Source organism: Haliaeetus albicilla, chromosome 2 (genome assembly GCF_947461875.1).
Source record: "Haliaeetus albicilla chromosome 2, bHalAlb1.1, whole genome shotgun sequence".
NCBI classification, from domain to species: domain Eukaryota; kingdom Metazoa; phylum Chordata; class Aves; order Accipitriformes; family Accipitridae; genus Haliaeetus; species Haliaeetus albicilla.
Genome location: NC_091484.1, coordinates 1,291,566 through 1,310,281, shown reverse-complemented (window position 1 = coordinate 1,310,281; position 18,716 = coordinate 1,291,566). Strand labels below are relative to the sequence as shown.

General features: G+C 52.0%; 2 protein-coding genes and 1 long non-coding RNA gene across 3 annotated transcripts; 2 read left to right on the top strand and 1 right to left on the bottom strand.

Moving 5' to 3' along the window:
• Window positions 1-116: 116 nt before the first annotated feature.
• Window positions 117-5,814, bottom strand: LOC104316348 (protein TENP-like). Its single transcript, XM_069801342.1, has 15 exons — window positions 5,549-5,814; window positions 5,185-5,284; window positions 4,746-4,850; window positions 4,459-4,596; window positions 3,971-4,016; window positions 3,630-3,690; window positions 3,281-3,372; window positions 2,983-3,159; window positions 2,575-2,616; window positions 2,285-2,449; window positions 1,919-1,986; window positions 1,186-1,231; window positions 763-826; window positions 587-663; window positions 117-302 (listed from the first exon to the last, which is right to left on the bottom strand). The coding sequence occupies exons 1-15, from the start codon at window positions 5,655-5,657 to the stop codon at window positions 234-236; spliced, it is 1,359 nt and encodes a 452-aa protein (XP_069657443.1). The 5' UTR covers window positions 5,658-5,814; the 3' UTR covers window positions 117-233.
• A 3,924-nt stretch (window positions 5,815-9,738) lies between these two features.
• Window positions 9,739-15,839, top strand: BPIFB6 (BPI fold containing family B member 6). Its single transcript, XM_009913365.2, has 13 exons — window positions 9,739-9,876; window positions 10,346-10,445; window positions 11,079-11,183; window positions 11,290-11,436; window positions 11,926-11,989; window positions 12,557-12,617; window positions 12,945-13,036; window positions 13,337-13,513; window positions 13,680-13,733; window positions 14,055-14,225; window positions 14,438-14,505; window positions 14,946-14,991; window positions 15,750-15,839. The coding sequence occupies exons 1-13, from the start codon at window positions 9,768-9,770 to the stop codon at window positions 15,837-15,839; spliced, it is 1,284 nt and encodes a 427-aa protein (XP_009911667.2). The 5' UTR covers window positions 9,739-9,767.
• A 147-nt stretch (window positions 15,840-15,986) lies between these two features.
• LOC138688106 (uncharacterized) lies at window positions 15,987-17,348 on the top strand. Its single transcript, XR_011327168.1, has 2 exons — window positions 15,987-16,560; window positions 16,695-17,348. It is a non-coding gene; the product is annotated as an uncharacterized lncRNA (long non-coding RNA).
• The last annotated feature ends 1,368 nt before the right edge of the window (window positions 17,349-18,716 follow it).

The following is an 18,716-nucleotide window of genomic DNA, read 5'->3' as shown; positions in this document are numbered from 1 at the left end:
ATTAAAGTATGGAACATTGTTACACTCCATCCTCTTTGTGCAACAAAAATGCCAAGAGCAGGACTGGAAGAGAAAGCCACTGGTGCAATGATGCTGTTAACCTAAATCTGAGAAAGTGTTGTTTTTGTAGGGCAAAAAAGAAGATTTTCAGCATTTCAAGCAGTGATAAAACACAAAGCATGACTTAAGTCAACAGAACAATTTTGCTGCTGTTTTACTCCCGACACCAGACTTCAGCCCACGGTGGTCTGCTCTCCAGTCCTCGCCTGTAGCTTGAGGTTGCAGGGGACCAAGACGTAGTCCTAAGCAAGGGGAGGAACGAGGGCTGAGCAAAGTGCCCATGTGGCTCACGTCAGCCTGCGCAGGGCTCTCCGCTGGCCAATGGCCCCTCCAACACATCTACTGCTCGTGTCAGTGTGGCTAGAGAGGAACTATGCCTATTTAAAGTAATGAAACTTGGTTCTGCAGGTTAACAGGGCTAGAGGAGCAGGCTCTGATTTATTCTGGAGCCAGGAGGTAAGCATTGCTCCTGGGTTCCCTTTAAATCAAACATAGCAGGGAGCAATTTAGATGTCTGTCTTCTTACCTTGTGAATCACGACGCTGACGTCAGTGTAGGTAAAACTGGAGACATGGGGCAGGAATATGCCTTCGGTCAGGACCACTAGGAAAAAAAAGAGGGAAAGTTGCCAACTGGGTGCTGCCTTTGTCCTCGCTGTGCGCCCGGTGCGGCAGCACCCCTGCAAAACTGCCGGCTCCTCACCATTCATCTGAGCCGGTACCTCCTCACGGATTGTGGGCAAAAACAACTCCTCCAGTAAGGCAGCCTGCCGAAGGGAAATCCACGGTCAGCTTGCTTATGGTGTGACTCTAAAGCAGGAGAGGGGCAGGGACCAGCAAGGGGGAGGTCCTGATGCTCATTGCACCTCTCCTAGTCCCACATGGACCTGCATCTCCCTTCTGCAGGCTGCGGCGAGCACCCAAAGTAAACATTTCCCTGCCGATAACTGCTGCCCAGGGTGGTTTAGGGCAGTCTAAGCTGGCTGGTACCACTGAGGGTGACCAGGCTGTTAGAGGACGGTGCTAAGGCAGGGGCTGTGGCATTCAGCAAGTCACATGCATGGTGCAAGGAGGGGATGCGGCCGTTGGTCGGTCACCTGTGGGGTGCGTGACTGGGGGCACCTACCGGCACGGGACCCACGTCGGAGGCAGCCAGGCTGAGCCCAATATCCCTGGAAAACAAAGAGTAGCATAGGAGCTGCTTGTAATAAGTTGTAATTAGCGGTGACTTTCACATTCCCCCAAACAGCATGGCTGAGTCCAGGGCCAAGCCAGCAGTGAACCTGATGCCTGGGCACATCTGAGCAGGTGGCTGGAGCCTTAATTTCCCCCCTCCAGGCACAGCAGCAAGGGCTGGAGGACGTTTTGGCCCCCAGGACCCAGCCTGAACAGCTTTCTTGGGACCCTGCTGAAGCGGGCAGGCTGTGCTGGGGTGAGCATGCTGAGGCACGGGATGCTGCGGGGCCAGGGTCCATGGTGATGGGCAGCCGCAGGCGCTACTGGGGCCGGGCACACCACAGCCCCCCCAGCTGCAGGCTGTGTTTGCAGGTGGGGTGCTTGAGCATGTGCTTTCCCCAGCAGCGGTGCCGATGGTGCGGCAGGAACAGGCAGAGGCGGTCGGTGTTGGTGCCGGTCGCCTGCATACGGCTGTGCTGAATGCAGAGGGTGGACGGGTGCAATTTCCACTTTCTCTCTAACCACGTCACCGGAGTCTCACTGTTTCCCTTAGGATAGAGCTACCTCTGCAGTGCCCAAACCCTAAAAGCTAAGAAATTCCCCAGACCGCTTTGCCTCTCTTTTCCCTGCTATGACTGGGACGCATCCCCTTCGAGGGCACGGAGCATGGCTGGGTTCATTACTCTATCACCGCTGTGGAGATTGTCATCCTTGTGTCGGTGATGCTAAGGAGGAGTCCTGCAGATATATCCTGTAAGGGGAAAAGAGAGGGCAGGATCAGAGTGAGCAAACGGTCCCGTTTCAGCTTTGAATAGTGGGATGCGATGAACCCATCTGTGTGCTGCCACCTGCTCTATGCAGCAGAGGCAAACGCTGCTCGGGACCAGGAGCGCTGCGACAGGTAAAGGCTAAATCAGCCCCTTGCAACGGCTGCAATCCGGCCGGGTCTCGGAGCAAAGGGCATTGCCCATGTGCAGCTTGGGCACGCTCCCCATGCTCGCAGAGCACATTCGCAAAACACGCTCGGCACGCCTACGGGGCACGCTCACCGCGTTCACGCTCAGGAAGCTCTGGAAAGCCGGTGATCCCGCCCCGACGTGGATGGTGAGGAAGAGCTTCAGGGCCGCCTTGCCTTCCTCCAGCACCACCCGAGGTGAGCTCCTCAGCACGGCTCGCAGTATCACCGGTAGGTCCTCCTGGAAGAGGGAGCCCATCTGCCAAGGGAGGGGGGTTATTTCTGGGCACGGCTGCCGTCCCCTGCACCCTCGGGGGGGTGGGCAGGCGGCTGGGGGGCACTGCCTGAGCTGGGGCTGTGCCTCTCGGAGCGACAGCAACGAACCTGAGTAATCTTCTGTGCTATGGTGGCGGTGGTCAGTGGGGTCTGAAAGACAAAACACAGGTTGTGATCTGACTGACGGCTGCTTGGGGCTCGTGTCCAGCACGGCTGCATGGACCCTGCGGTGAGCACTGTGCCATGCACAGATCTGTGCAGGAGCCTTCCTGCACACCAGCAGGTGCCAGGAGCAGCGTTCTGGTTACTTTTTGTGGCAAATTCTCTATGCATCACTAGACCAGCAATATTTTTGGGAGGCTGGCGGGGAGGGGCTGCGACTCCCATGGGTGCTCGGGGACACACTCCCATTTCTTTGCAGGGCACATGGCTCCTCCAAACCATTTGTGGGGCAGGGCTGTCCCTCCAAATGCATATTTTCTACTCCTTGCTTGCTTGCTTGCTTGCTCTACTCACCGGGATGGTCATGTTGAAGGCACCAGCTGTTTCCAGGGCGAAGAAGAAGCTGGTGTAGAAATGCTCAGAGAAAGCCAGGGTGAGGTGGGAAGGGCTGGAGCTCACCAGCTCAGGCATGCTGAACGGCACAGGACTGACTGGCAGGGGGATTGCCATCCCTGCCACCTGGAAAGTCGTCTGCAGGGACACGGGCAAGGAGAAAAAGAGTTTGAGGTATCTCGGGGCACGTAGCACTGGGAGGAAGCAGCTCTCCCAAAGCCTGGAGCTGGGCTGTGAGTGCTGGAAAGGGAGGACTTACTTGCAAGGATATGGTGATTCCCTGCTCGGAGAACACGGGTGCAGCCAGGGGCAGGTACTGGACCTGGCAGCTTGGCGTGATGGGGAACTGAGCTGCAAACCGAGCAGAAGGATGCTCAGAAAGAGGAGGGGAGCAGTGATGGCAGGTTGGGGCTGGGGAGAGTCTGGGTTTCCCCGAGTAAAGAGACAGGGAAAGAGGGAGGGGAGTGGGTCCCTGTGGAGATGACAGCGGTGGAGCCGATGCTGCTGGGTTTCTGCTGCCAGGTGGGAGCCCATCCCATCTTGTGACCTGCTCCAAAATGAGCCCCAAAGCTCTTAGTCTGAAATGGGACTAAAAGCCAAATGCTTACCTGTCAGAGATATCAGCTGTTCATTTGGCAAAAGCAGCAATTTAGAGACTTCCAGGCAAATCTATAGAAAAAAGAACAAAAAAGAGAGGTGGTAGAGGAACACGGGGGTCTGCTGGCATCGGGCATCCCCCGAATGCCTCGACGCAGGTGTCCCCACCGGCCAGCCGTGCCGCAGCCAGGAGACAACCACGTTGGGTGGCCACGGGGCTGCTGCTCCTTGCCCCACATGCAGGGCTGTGGGGGAGACCTGGCAAAGCACCAGGCTGATTTAACGTGCTCCAATTCTTACATAACTATACAACTTTGTCTTCTGTCTCATGCCTTTACAAACTTTATCTTACCTTATCGATGTTAATCTCCTTGTCCACATCTGAACTAGAGGACTTGCTGGATGAAAACAACAGAACGGAAGAAGTTAGAGGAGAACCAGCTCAGCCAAGGGTAGGTGAGCATCTTTTATCTGACACAAAAGGCATCCAGAGACAGTATTACCGTTACTTTCTGTCATCTATTAAGCTATGATTACAGTTCAGAATCCTAAAACACTGAAGAATTGCCGTTGGACTTGCAATAAAAATGTTCCTGTTACACTAAAAGATCTGCTCCCTTATGAGAGAATGAAACTCTTTTAAAATGGGGGAAAACCAACCCTGCAAGCAGAACAAAGTTCCTCCCGTGAAGATAAAGTTTTTGTGTTAACCTTTGTAAGCTTTTAGGGCAGCGAGCAGATTTTAATCATACCACCTTCCTGCCTAGAAATGCTTGTGCCTCAGTTTCTTCTTTTCCCCTGTTACCCAGATCCTATAACAAGGAAAATGGTGGGGTCGACCTTTCTATCTCCTCGGTGCTCTGCATCTCCTCCACAGTGGGTTTGCAGGCAGAAGTCACCAGCTCCAGGTTCCCTTCAGGGTTCATTTCCACGTGGAGGTCCGCCAGGATGGACAGTCTCATCACCTTGGTGGTCGAGCTGTGCCAGGGGAGGAGAGACAGAGGCTGGAGCGTGGGGGCTGCCCCGGCCTCCCCTGCTCCCACAGGCAGACGGCAGGTGCTGGATGCGGCCCCATCGCTCCGGCCGGGAGCTTGGGCTGCTTCCAGCCCTGCGGCCGTGGCACTCACGGGGCGGGCGTGATGCCAAGGTCCACATCGATGGTCAGCCGCAGCCCGGTGTCGGGGATGAGTGACAGGGACAGCTCGGTGACTTTGACGGAGTTAATTGGGTTCCTGCGGGAGCAGAAATGAAGGTGGAGACCAGCACAGACTGATGTGCAATCCCTGGCTGCTCTCACAGTCGGCAAACCCCCAAAGTCCGTGAGATCTGCACAGTGCACGGATGAATCTGTGCCCCGAGGGTGGCACTGGGGCCGCTGCCCGTAGACCCCAACAGAGGAGCCAGGAGCTCATTTCTAAACCGCTCTGGCAAACAGCTGTGTTGTCTCCAGGAGGATTTTGCTGGCAAAATGCCTTTTGTGATGATATTCAAAGCACTCCGGCTAAACGCCAGCATGAACCGGTGGTACGGTGGCAAAGCCTGGGCAAGGCAGAGCCGCAGACTCACCCGCTGGATTTTGGGGAGCCAAGAAACAGGTCTGGGACTGTCGGGGCCATTAGGTCCTGCCTGAGGATTGTCTCCGCATGTGGCTTTGAAACTTCAGCAACTGTAAAATAAGGCAGATGTTTTATGAGACTCTCTGGAGCTTGTGGTCTGATGCAGAGATGGACAGACTGAAATCCACCCAGGTGACACCCTTCTATCCCTTACTAACTATCCCTGTTACTAGCTGTAGAAAGGGGATGATGAAAGCGAGCTGATTAATGGCGTAAGTTTCTGGTGACAGCGTTTGGTATTTTGTCACCGACTGAAAGATGCTGCTGCCTCCCCTCCCTGCTGATGGTGGGGATGGTACGGGGTCCAGACTTACCATAGCTCAGTCCTGACGGGGTGAGGATGCCCCCGCAGTCGGGTGACCTGGTGGTGTGAGTGAGGACCAGGAGGCTCAGGAGGATGCTCAGGGTGAGGAGCTTCGCCATGCCGATGCCTGGAAGAGGAGGGCACCCGCAGCAGCCCGGTCAGATCCCAGCCATGGAGCCGCGGATCCGCTCCTGGGTCGGGCTTGCGGTCCCGAGTTTGGCAGCTTTCGTGCAATAACAACGCATAGCTCTCGTGCGGTGCCTGGGTATTTAAAAGCACTAACTAAGGAGGCTCAGCCTTGAAAACCCCCTGCAAGTCTGTAAGCTAGAGTGGTGCTTGCAGCCATATTATGCCTGCTGAAGAGCACATAATGGCCTACAACTGGTATAAAACTAGGAAATAAACAGGAGCTACAATTAACTGAGGAGCAAACGGAAGTTATGGAGGAGGCTGAAATAAAATAAAAAGGTGAAAGTGTTATCTACCTCTCTGAAAACCATTTGGGAATTACTTATAATGTTTGTAATGCTCTTACAATATTAAGAAAACAAGTAATTCAGAAAGTTTAACCTGCAGAAAACATACAGATTTACATCAGATTTTGCAGAGGGTGGACTTCTGATGAGAACTGATCCTTACAGAGACACACCAAAGTAAGTACAAGCAGTGCCTATATCAAGCTATTTAGTTTGCAAATGCATCTTTACCTTTCCTGGCCAGTCTTCCCATCCTTCTAACTCAGTCCGTGTCTTGCTGTGGCCCCACCAAGGATTTGTGCTGGCTTTATATATCCTCACAACCAAAGCTGATGGGACAGAAGTTGGCAAAGAGGGCTGGAAACCAGGACATTGTGTGGACACTTTGTTTTATATACCATTTTAATTGTTTCCCCATATACTTGATTACATTCGCTGTTGACCTAGCGAGGTGAAATATTGAACAGCAGGTGCTGGGGCAGCTTGCCTTCATTGTGGTGTTACTGAGGAGCACAAAGAAAGGTCTCTGGGTGGAGGGTGCCAAGAAATCCGACATTGTTAGAAAGCGAACATCGGTTTCTTTGCTAAGCAGCCATGCTTTCTCCTGAACACCGCAGGGACAGCCGCCACCATGTCCACACCAGCAAGAAGCTGCTTTGGTTTGTGTCGCTCTCCTGGCTGGGCAGCTCAGACCAGAAGGGATGAGACCTGCACGTATTGCGCTGAAGGAGGTCTTGGCAATTCATCAAGGATGCCTTCCATTTCCATCAGGCCTGGGTGAGTCTGTTGAAGGCAACAGGAGTGTTTCAGTTGGGTTCAGTAACTTTTAGACAAGACAGAAGATTTTTTTTTTTTTTTTAAAGTTATCTCCTCTAACCTCTGGAATGGACCACATGCAATAATTCCTTCCTCCCTTTAACCTGTTCCCAATCAAAAGCCACTGGCAATATTTATTACAACTGGTAGAAAAAATGGTGGGTGGTCTCCATCCTCTTTGGTAACGTCTCTACAAGCAGTGAAAGCGTTCATGGAAGGAACTCAGAGTCCCTCTCCTTCCTGTGCTTGGGGTCCATCGTCTTCTCCTGGCTTCCTTTTGGTCAGGAGGACAGAGCGTGGACTACCTGCAAATGCCATGTAAGCGCATCCTCCATGGTCTCACCCAGCTGTCCTTCGTGCTTCGTGTTCTGACTTCCCCCCCCCCCCCCCAATATTTGTGATCCAGGCTTTGAGGCATGACCAGTCTTCCAGAGAGGGTTGCATTGCCCATTTCTGTCTGAGTCCCTTGGCAATGGGATAAGGTGTTCAGCGCTTGTTGAAACACCTGCTGCCTGGGAAGGCAACCATTGTCCTTTGTGCATTGGTGAAGTGAGTTATTGGGCGCTGGTTCCAGGTGCATCTTGACATGTTCAAAGCCTTTGGCTCTCACGAGCGCTGTGTTGCTTTTCTTCTCAGCGTGACAGAGAAGTGCCAAGAAAAGCAGACTTTCAGCCACGTTGTGCATTTCCATTGAAGGCATCCAGATAGCAGTGTCAAGAGGAAATATGAAGATATACGCCTAGCAGCCTACTGAGGGAGAGCAGGATTTACACTTCTATGCTGATGTATGCAGCCCATTTAGAGGCAAGAAATGTGTTCAGAGAAGTAAATCCATTGAGAAGGTTGTAACGTGCAGATGAGTCCCCTGGAGCCATGGGAGGCATTTTGTGGCATCTGACTTTGGTAGGGACAGGGACACAACCTAGAAAAGTCTCTGAGAAATAAGTCCTTGCTGTGTTTTAGAGCAGCAATAGGAAATTTGCCCCTGCTATACCTTGCTCCAGCATAGGTAATATCGGCAGCTCTTCTCAAAGCAGTACTGGAGATTTATCTGTGGAGTGTTATTATCATTTACAGCAGTGCAAGGGTCTGGGGATAAGCTGCCAGCACGAGATGGCACCGTGGTGCTTAGAGGTGGATTTTCTCCTCCTGAAGAGCTGTTCTGGACCCAGTGATCCCTGTGGAAGCTTAATTAGATGTCAACTTATAGCATAATGACTGATCAAGTTACTAGCACAAAAGTGTCTTTCTGACATGATGCGTTCCTTATTGGGAGTTATCTATAAATCTTGCACTCCTGTTAGATAAGATGTAAATCTCCCTGTCTGGGCTTAGCAGAGAGCCACCGAGTACATCACTGAGAGGGAGGTGATGGCAGATTAAACCTCATGACACGTTTTATACAGAAATGAAGAGAAGAAATAAATTACTTGGTGCTGCAGGATCCCACCAGGGTGAACTCCCAGAGCCGGGTCCTGCTGGGTAGGGTACCTGGGAGGGGACGGGTGAGGACACCGAGGTGGCCACTAGCCCCAGCTCAGGCAGGGCTGGTGCGTGGGCAGCCACAGCAAGAGCAGCAGTGTGGCCAGCCCGGAGGAAAGCTTCGTGCAGCCCGTCTGCTGTCTGGTGGGATGCATGGCTCTCCCGCGGTGGGAGGGGGATGGGGTTGGGGCTGAGAAGCCCATTCTCTGAGCAGGTGACAATTCTTCTCAGCCTCACTCCAACCTGGCTGAACTGAGTAAGAATATTACTGAGATTATCGCAATTTCCACTGGGTTATCCACCAGCTGATCTCATGTCCTCCCCCAGCGTATGCACAAGCTTCATGCACCTTTGGGGAGAGAGTGCCACTCATCCTGAGAGTCACAGCTACACGGGTGTCTCCAAAAGCAGAATTTGCCATTACACATCTTAGATTTCTTCTCGCCCCCACTTCTGCCTGTACCATGTAATTAAACAGATCAGGTTTTTCATTCAGAGTTGATGTGGAAGTCTCTGTTGGCTCTTCCTGGGCGTTGAGCAAGAGCACTGGTTTGAGCCTGCTGGAAGCACTTGCCTGGTACCCGAGGCTTGAGGGCTTACCTGGACTTCCAAATTTGTTAGAGAAATTATTTGTATTGGCGGATGTCAGAAACACTCAGGGATTAGCTTACACTACAGTAATTACCCAGCTTTTTACTTCTTTTGTTCTTCCTCTTTCTCGGTCAGGGTTTATATACAGGCTGTTTCTTGCCTCTCTCCAGAAGATCAGCACAAAGCCTGGACAACCTCTGGGGACTCTCTGGCGAGGTGACGGCAGGGCCCTTCCCTGCAGGAGTTCCCATCGTGGTGAGGTGCAGCAGCCTACGTCATTTTTCTCCAGGGCAAGTGAGAAGTGGGATGCCAAGCCGGAGCAGACTGGTGGAGCCATGTCAATCGCCGTGGAAAGGCTCATCACGCCTTGTGCCACTGCCATGGCCAACAGCCATGAGCTCTGCTGCTGCTCCCACGGCCAGGGCCTGGGGTAGCCCTGAGACCCAGCGGGCCATTGGTCTGTCAGGCAGCTCCAGCCCTTTCTCTACGGCAGGTTTTAGGCATCGTGAGCAGCTCTGGTACTTGTGGAAGTGGAAGGTCTAGTGCCCCACTTGGGTACCGACCACGGGGCGCGTGGTGCAGGACACAGGCATGTCCTGATGGGGCTGCTCTGGGGTCTTGATGGATGTCTGAATTTTGGGGTATGATTCTTGTAGTCACGTTGTGTTTTGGCCAGTGTAGCTCTGCCAGACTTGCACAGAGCCCTGCTCTCTTTCCTCTATCACGAGTGCAGCGTTTAGCCCCTGACGTGCGGTTTGGGAACCGTCCCCAGCTCATTGCCTCTCTCTGTCCCTTGAAGCCCACACAGTCCTGTAAGCCTCTGCTGCCTCTGGAGCTCTGTGAGCAGCCGTACCAGATCGGAAGATGTCAAGGGTTTGGTGCGTTTTATTCCTTGGCGGCTGGCTGGCGTGGTCAGGAGGAGCTGCTGGCCCAGGAGCTGTCATCAGGATCGACCTTGGAACGATTGACCACGGTAAGTGCTCAGCCACGTTAACGTCTGTGCATGGGCACGAGTCTGTGCGTCCATGCGGACCAGCGGGCAGTGGTGCACTGGCCGTGTCGCAGCGAGGAAGCCGCCTTTGGCTGCTGCCCAGCCGGCATCCCCGAATGCATCCCGTGCCACTGGGCAGGTGAGCTCCAGGCACTGCCCTTAATCCACAGCAGGAGCCGCTTTTTTTGCGGTCTGTGCCTGCTGAGCTCCAACCATTATCCAGGGACAGCAGAGATCGCTGGTAATGCGAATTTACAGCAGAGATCACTGGTAATCCAAATTTACAGCACGTGAAGCACCCTGATGGTGCCTGGGTGTGCTGGAATGGGAATATGTTAATAACAATGTTTTATAGGGTACAGTGGGGAGTGCTGAGTCCCTCCACCCTCCGGCACAGGCTCCTCCCTGGGGGTTTTTGTGCTAAACAACTCGTCCTGTGCAAATCTTCCAGCAGTCTCCACTGCTCTGAATGAGAGTGATGTTCTGCAGAAAATGGCAGAGGAAGCCGCAAAAAAAAAGGCAAACGCCAAACCCATCAAAGGCATCTTGGGGTGAGTGATGATCAGCAGCCTTACACCATGAGCCTGAGCCTGGGAATGAGAAAATAAAAGCAGAAGGTTGGGAAGTGTCAGCCTGGAGGCAGAAACGAATCACTCCCCGCTAACAAGTGTGATATTAAAGCCAGTGATTTTCTGCATGGTTGTGTCTACAAATACATGGAGAAACTATAACTTAAAGGCAACAAAGCGCGTCGGCTCCTGCTTCAGCATCAGCTGGGGACTGCTGCAGTGGCTCTGCAGCGCCGGGTGGGGTTTGCTCTCAAAGCCGGGGGTGCCCAGCTTTTGTCAATAATATCCTGAGGGAAACCCAGAATTTCTGGGGGATCAGAGCTGGCCCTCCATCCTGCAGATTCATGCTGAGTGACAGCAGGGAGACATTTTGAACACCAAAACATTTTTTTTCTTTTCCAAATTTTTTCAAAATTGAACTGTGCAATCTTTTTGTTAGGAAGAACATGTTTCTAAATTTAAAAGTGATTTTAGATGGAAAGTTTAAACAAGAAGTGGAAGAATAAAGATGGTGATGGCAGTATCAGTGATAGGCGACTTTGATGTAAGCGGCCCAACCTGGCTGCTCTGCAGGCTCCTCTTTCCCAGATCTTTTCCTTTGTTTTTTTCCCGCAGGCTGAAAGTGAAAGATCTCCGTCCCCCGGTGATATCGCTGATGCTCTCGCCGGGCTTGGGGCTCTTCATGGCCGTCTTAGTCCAAATGACCATCACTGGGAAAAGGTAAGCAGGAGCCGGCGCCCACGGGGGAGAGCCGCTGCCAGGGCTGGGGTGGGCTGGCTCGCTCCCGGGGGTTTGCTCTGCGGTGACCGAGCTTTGCTCTGAGCAGCTTCATAGGAGGAAACATGGAAATCGCTCTGGCCGCAAACCTGACGGCCAGCAGCCGGCTGTGGCAGGACGCCGCGGGCATCCCCAGGTTCAGCTCCAGGAACTGCCACATCGCTCTTGTTAGCGTTAAAACCAAGGTCCCCAGCAGGTGAGTCCCAAAGGACAACACCGATGATTTGCCAATATTAATAATTCCTAAGAGGTTAGTAACAGCATTGTTGAATCTTTCAGTCTCCAGGTTTGGATTTCTACAGAACACAAATACTTTTAACTGTTCATTTTTTCCACTAAGAAAACCAAAATGTTTTATGGGCAAATTTATGCCAGCTCTACCTGTGTTATTCCATGCAATGTTCATCTTTGGCATCAGTCCTCATCTAAGTGCTGTATTCCTGGGATATCAGAGCTTCTTTTAGGCATGGAAACCTTTAGCTTTGTTTAAAGCCAGAAGATGGCATTCTTGAGAAAAGATTTGTAAAGAAAGAAAACATCTTTTATTAGACATTAGGCATATTTTGGCTTAATCCATACCAGATAGGTTTCTTTAGCGCTTGACTTTCTTGCTTTTTGATCTTCCGTAAATAATTATTGCTATGTGCGTAATGGCTGTGTTGGCTGATGTGTTGTCTCTGCCCAGCGTGCTGCCCAAAGTCATGAGCAAGTTTCTGGACAGCACCCTTCAGAAAGTGCTGCCATGTCTGGTAAGTCCGGTCCTCCTCCCATCCTTGTTTCCCGGAGATCATCTCCTCCTCTTCCTCACTGCACTGTACGAGTTTTCACAGTTTTGCCCCACAAAGGAGCTTGCAGGCTGGTGAAAGGGAGCATTTCAAGCAATTACTGGTTTTATGCAGTCAACACCCGCAGCAAAGGCACTGTCACTGCCTAAAGCCTCCTTGTCCCAGCCGGACGGTTAGGGATGCGATGCTCAGACAGAGCTGATCTCGATGCTGAGCACGCTTCTTCCTAAAGACTTGTCAAAGGGCAGACTTGCAGCCTCTTAATATGTGTCATAAAGTCAGTCTGGTTTAGCCAGATATCTGGGGGGGTTCTGGCCCTGTTCTTTGCTCGGCTTAAGGCAGGTTTACTCCAGAATAACCAAATTCAACCAGGGACAGAGAAAACTGAGGCAAGCCCTTGTCTGGGTAATTAATAGTGAAGGTTCCTGGTGCTTCAGGGCGGGAGCTGCACTGGCCTGGCAGCCACAAAGCTCTGCTCCCACCAGAAGCCTCTGTGCAATTTTTTCTCACACCTTTCTTCTCCCCCTACAGCTGTGTCCAGCCGTGGATGCAGTGCTCAACCTTGTGAATGCAAAATTCACCACCATGACTTGTAAGTTGGCATCCATCCCACCATCTCCCTCCCTTCTCCCAGCAAGGGGAAAGCGCAGATCTATCGCTGAGGATAGACAATCTGCTGAGCCCTGACTAGGATCAGGTGGGGACAAACCCCAACAGGGGCCACACAAATATCTACACCCTCCTTGGTGGAGATTTGGAAGTGCCTGGCACCACAGAGGCTAGCAGGGAGGCAGGAGCCCACCGAAGCCGTAAATGGCACATGGCACTGGTGAACCAGTGGTTTGGCACTGGTGAGCACTCTCCGTGCGGCGCAGAGCGTGCACCTTCTGGTTAAACATCCCGCTTTGTTTCCATGCAGCCGAGATCCCTCTTGGGACTGCTGGGACCCTCCAATACGCTTTGCTGAACCCCCCACTGACGAGTGAAACTTTCATAGAACTGGATTTGAAGGTGAGTGCTGCTGCCTGGTGCTGGGTCTTGGAGCGGTGATGTTTCTGACATCCATTTGCTTGGAGGTGTTGTCGTTCTCAGCCTTGAGTAGCAGAGGCTTTGGAAGGGGTGCAGACATGTGCAGGTTGCATTATATCACCTAATCACCTCCTTGGCTCATCATTTTCTATGGAGTTTATTGCTCTGTTTCATTGCTGACACTACAAAGCAAAGCATCCCGTACCTTGTACCTGGTCCAAACGCAAGTCCTGGAAATGTACCTGTGCTCTCTGACATGGCTCCTCTTACTGGTCCTTTTAGACCATTCTCCACCAAAAGGAGGGAAAAGAGGTTGGCCTTCCCATGGAGCAGTCATCTCTTGCTTCTCTGCCACCAAAGAGGGATGCTGCTACCCAGCTCATCCTGTCTGCAGACTTCTTGAGTTCTGAGCTCTCTGTTCTGCAGACATCCTTCAACCTGGAGATCAGCAATAACATGGTGGGTGATTCGGGCTTGAGATTTTCCTCAAGAGACCACTAAAGTCATTTACACTCAAGTTCAAGGCAGATCCATGCTCTGTCTATGCCTCTTCCCTTCCCCATGTTAAACTCCCTCCCACCCAGTGAGTGCATTAAGTCCCTGCTCCGTGGCACTTTTTCAACAGGTTCTTGGGCTTCCCCCACTGGTGACCACAATGCTGGGAGCCCTCATCCCCGAGGTGGGTGGACTTTTCTGGATCCTACTGGTCTGTGGGTCATGTCAGGCTACTTATGGCAGCACATAAAGCTGCTCTCCATTCACAAAGACATGCTGGGAACCTTTTCCCCAGGGTCAGACCGGTGATCTCTTTATTTTATTAGTAAAACTTTTAGTAATAAGATTATTTAAGGGACATACTACTGAGCAGTATGGACCAGCTTGACTGACTCCCACTGACTTTGGTGAATGTCACCGATGCTCAGCACCCACCAGGATAATCCCCAGAGCAGTGAACTGGGAAGGAAAGGGAATGTCACCCCTTTGCTTTGACTCTCCACAGATTTCCAGGGTGCTGCCCCCATTACAGCCGGTGGTGATTGAAATGCGAGAAGCAAAAGCACCAGTGGTGACCATAAGCCCAGACAAAAGCCTTGTGCAGCTCTTCAGCACCGCCGAGTTTTGGGTTTCCCCTTCAGACTCTGCTCCCGAATCCCTCTTTGTCCTGGATATTGTGAGTTGAAGACTTTTGCAGTTGGCGAGGGCTGAATGTGGTTGCCCCTGCCCCCGAGCCAGCAAATCTGGACCAGCACCAGAGCAAGAAATGCGGGACAGGAGGCAGGGATGTCTGTCAGGAAGATGCCTGGCTGGGGGGTCCCATGGAGCTGGAGCAGTGGCGGGGGGCCAGGGTCCCAGTGGGGACTCCCTTTCCTTTTCCCCTTGCAGCACAGCAACCTGGAGGTGCAGTTTGCCATTGCAGAAGAAAAGTTGCGGCTCTCCCTCGCTCTGCAAAGGTAACGCTGCTGCTGGTCCCCAGTGCCAGCACCAGCAGAGTGACAGTCCCTGGGCTGCTGGGGAGGTCACACGCTGCATCTCACCCCTGCATTTTCAGAAGGAACCTTTGCTGTCTCTGTGTGATGTTTTTATAGTTTATACTAACAGCTATTTAAACATAGATGAGGGTCAACATGACATAATCCAGCTGACCTAAAACCTGTTTGGGTTTTTTGCTCTTTGAGTTTGAAGAGCTGAAGTTGGTTCAGGGTGGAGAAGATGCTCTTGGTGGGAAGCCCCCCATTCCTGGAGGGAGGCTGGCGGAGCTGTGGCAGCTCTGGTGCAAGGGGGAGGTTTGCTGGAGGCCAAGATCTGGATGAGGAGTTTGCTGAGGGCAACAGGGCAGCTTGCTGGGGGGCTGCGGGAGGCGAATGACGCCGTGCCTTTCCTCTCCCTGCAGTCTGTCTCGGGTGGCCTTGGCGTCCTCCTCCCTCGGGACGTTCGACGTGAGTTGGGCAGTCTGTGCTGTGCGTGGGGCTGGGGTTGCCGCTGTGAATCTCCGCGCTGGCAGTTTCTGTAATGTGGTACCAGGAATTCACTCCCTGGAGCCCCATCCTGCTGCTTTCATTATCAGTAACGGATTTGTTAAAAAAAAAAAAACACAACACAAGAAAACCAAAGTGAATGCTGAAGATTGAAATGTTATTTCAAGGAATAACACTTCAAGGAATTACAAATGACAAACCAACTGCCAAAAGCATTTGCCCACAGGCACGAATGCTCTGGAAGGGGGCCCTCCTTGTAATACGCCGTGTTCATTTGTGGGAGAATTTTGGCCACAAGTAACTCTCCCCGGTGCGGCACTGGCTGGGTGGGAACGTGGGCTGGGCTGGGCGGAGGTGGTGTGGGCTGGATGTCCAATCTCCTCATCTCCCTCTAATCCTGATGCCGAGACAGAGAATCCTGGGAGGGTGAGCGCTGACAAGGTCTGTCTTGCAGCAGGGCTTTGGGCTGCGAGGAGCGCGCCTGGGTGCCCAGCTGCAGGGCAGAGAGCAGAGTGCTGCTGGGGCTGGGGACAGTCTTATCTGGGCCAGTTTTCATGGAAATTTAGAATTTTTCAGATGTTCCCATTCAGCTCGGGGGGACCTTAGCATTTTTCCTGTGATTGGAGAGGGCGCTGGATGAATTGACGGGGTGAGCCCGGCAGACGTGGCTGCTGGCACACGGAGCGATGGGCGGTTCACACCACTTCTCTGTGTTTCAGGAGCTTCCGCTGAAAGGAGTTTTGGCAGATATTATTCATGTGGCTTATGTGCCATTGATCAACAGTAAGCACAGCTATGGCTTCATCTGAGGATTCGCTATCTGAATGGGGGAAATAGTTCTCCTTTCTTTTCCTATAGACTGTTGTTATCTTTTTTTTGGAAATGGCATTGCCTGGCTGACCTTGCATGCTTTTCCTGCCTTCAAGGCTGTGAGTGGCTCTGCCAGGAAAATCACTTGCCGGCTGTTTTGCACCCACGGGGTTTGCAGTGGGTGCTGGAGGAGGGCAATGCCTCCTGGTCGGGGCTCCGGCATGCCCACTCCTTCAGAGGCAGGAGGTGGCTGCCTGCCCACAGCAGAGCCACTGCAAAGGATGCAGGCTCCTCCTCTGAAGCCTCTTTGAATGTTGTTCCCGTTCTCAAAATCAAAACCACTTGCCGTGAACAACCGGTAACAGTTTTCATAAGATCTTTGTGTTTCTGAAGTCTCCAAAAAGGGACAAATCCCTCTTTACCATGCCTGAAAACAGCCAAAGTGTCTATAAAAAACCCCCCACCCTGGAACATCCATTTATCTGCTTAACTTGTATGGAAAGTATGCCAAAAGCAGAGATTTTATTCATGCTAAGATACAACACCCGGCAATTCCACCCCTGCTGATTTTCCTTCTGAAAAGGAAAGCTTTTCATGATGCTGCGGCCGGAGCACCTCTGACAGCATCTCCCGCTCATTCCAGGGGTGCTGTGCGGAGGGATCCCCCTGCCCGACCTGCTGGGCATCACCTACCAGCGGGCGAACATCAGCGGGTTCGAGGTAGGCACCGAGAGGCTACTCACGCGGTGCTTTTGCTGTATCATCCCTGGAATTAGTGCCGTTAGTCCGTCACATCTGAGCACGGAAGCAACTGTTAAATCCTGCCTGTGTGCTTTTGATTTTTAAATCTGCAGAATGCTCTAGTCCTGGATGTGCCTGCCACGGAGACCTGAGGTACGGCTGCAACGTGCCGCTGCTGCAAGGACCCAGCAGGACCAGGTGGGAGGGGGAGCAGTAAGGGTGCTGGTGTTCCTGGGGCATTTCTTCCTCTTTCCTTCACTTTTCAGTAGTTTGACTCCACAAGCTGAATGAAAAAGACCCCACCACCCCACAGTGAGCCTCTGGCCTGTTGTGCATCTGGTGGAGCCAGCTGGGCATGTCTGGGCAGAGGTGGTATTTCTTGAAAAGACTGGTCCCTAAATAAATCACATTTGCAACAGAAATAGCACGTGCATTAGCATGCTGCAGGCAGAAGCGTGAGCTGCCGTCAGGGTGCGGCACCCACATCTCCTGCAGGAGGGGGGTGCCAGAAGGGGACCCCCCAGCTCCTGGGGTGCCTGCGCTGCGAGAGGAGGGGAGCGTGTCTGCAGTCATGTGTGGGGATTAGGACTGCTTGGAATGAGTTAGAGATGGGCATTTAGACATCTCCCTGTGTTTTTTAATATTTCAGAAGTGCCTAGCATCGTGGTTTATCGGCTGCATTGCAGATATTGATCCCAAGCATATAGTTCACTGATTGCTGGATAATTATCTGTTGTTAGTAAGTCAATAAACAGCTTCGATCCTGATTTCATTGAGCTGACATGATTTGAACATTTTTTCCTGGTGACAGGTAGCTGGTGCAGAACTAAGGATATCTTTGAAAAGATCATTGTGTTTTTAAGAAATTGTCCCCAAGAAAATCTTGCTGTGAGGCAGGCTCTGAGAACTCCATTTGTTTTCTTGTGTGTGCTGCCAGACCCAGCAGGCATTTGTTCTGCAACGCTTGTAAGGAATTGTCCTCGTCAGGAGTCCTAAGCAATGAGGGAAGCAGCCATAAAACCAGCTCCCCGTGAGGACTGGTGTTTATGGTGCCTTCTCTCTTCATTTCACTGCAAACATCGTCAATGCCAAACACAGTTTTTAAGAGATTTCCCTTATTGTTCTTGCATTAGCTAATAAACAATCGAACAGTTTGAGTCTGATTTCCCTAAGAACAACAAAAGCGGAGTCAAAATATCTGTATGCAGCCCTCCTAGGAGAAATCAAGGCTGGAAATCTCAGGGAGCACCTAGTTAATTTTTTATGAAACACTTAACCATGCTGTCAAGCTGCACTGTCACATAGCTGGTATTTGATGCCCTGGGGCACTTGGTGGAGGTGCAGCCTTTGGACATGTGCAGGCACCAGCCTTGTCCCCCGGAGCTGTACACAGACCCCAGCAGCCCTGATCCCACCGGCAGCAGGGGATATACCAGTGTCTCACAGTTAATGGTCCCAGAGGAATGAAAGAGCAAACCAAGAATGCCCTTGCTCAGGGGTTCCCGCAGAGACAGTTTCCTCAGGCAGAAAGGCCACGTCTGGATGATGCCATCAACAGGAGGGCAGAGCAGAACTGTCTCCGTTTTCAACCAGGGCTAATACGTTTCACATCGCCTGCACTGGTCAAAGCCTACTGCCCTCTTGCTAACGTCAAGATCTCTGACGCTTCTTGGGGCTGTGTCCCTCTGACTGCCTGCCCTTACGTCTTAGTTTCCAGGTGATCCAAGTGTCAAAGCAGCGTCTGTTCACATCAGTCCTATTCTTCCCCCTTTGACTGAGTCCATTCTGGTTTACTCTGTGTTTCTGTCCTCACACAGTGATTTGGCTTTGTGTTCTTGGGGCTTTGAAAGTCGCTTTAGCGAGACCTGGACATTGCAATGTCATTCTCTTTATGGGAATCTGCTTTGGTTTATCCAAAATATTTAATTGTCGGAGACCTCTGCATTCAGCAACAACTGGTGAAAGGCCAAGTTACTGTCATGCCTGAAAGGTCACTGCTCAGAAGCTATTCTCTGCAGTGCCAAAGTGCCCCTTTACTGTGTCCTGACCATTATCAGGTCTGTCTTTATGGTAATTCAGGTTTCATACAGTGATTGCCCAAAGTATAAAGTAATTCAGGAGGGATGATAACATAA

Coding starts and splice junctions, on each gene's coding strand:
- LOC104316348 (XM_069801342.1), bottom strand. CDS start 5,657: ATGGCGAAGCTCCTCACCCTGAGCATCCTCCTGAGCCTCCTGGTCCTC. Junction 827..1,185: donor CCGACGTGGGTCCCGTGCCG/GTAGGTGCCCCC, acceptor TCCCTTCGGCAG/GCTGCCTTACTGGAGGAGTT. Junction 303..586: donor TCAGCGTCGTGATTCACAAG/GTAAGAAGACAG, acceptor CCCCTTGCTTAG/GACTACGTCTTGGTCCCCTG.
- BPIFB6 (XM_009913365.2), top strand. CDS start 9,768: ATGTCAAGGGTTTGGTGCGTTTTATTCCTTGGCGGCTGGCTGGCGTGG. Junction 13,037..13,336: donor TCATAGAACTGGATTTGAAG/GTGAGTGCTGCT, acceptor TGGTCCTTTTAG/ACCATTCTCCACCAAAAGGA. Junction 14,226..14,437: donor CCCTCTTTGTCCTGGATATT/GTGAGTTGAAGA, acceptor TTCCCCTTGCAG/CACAGCAACCTGGAGGTGCA.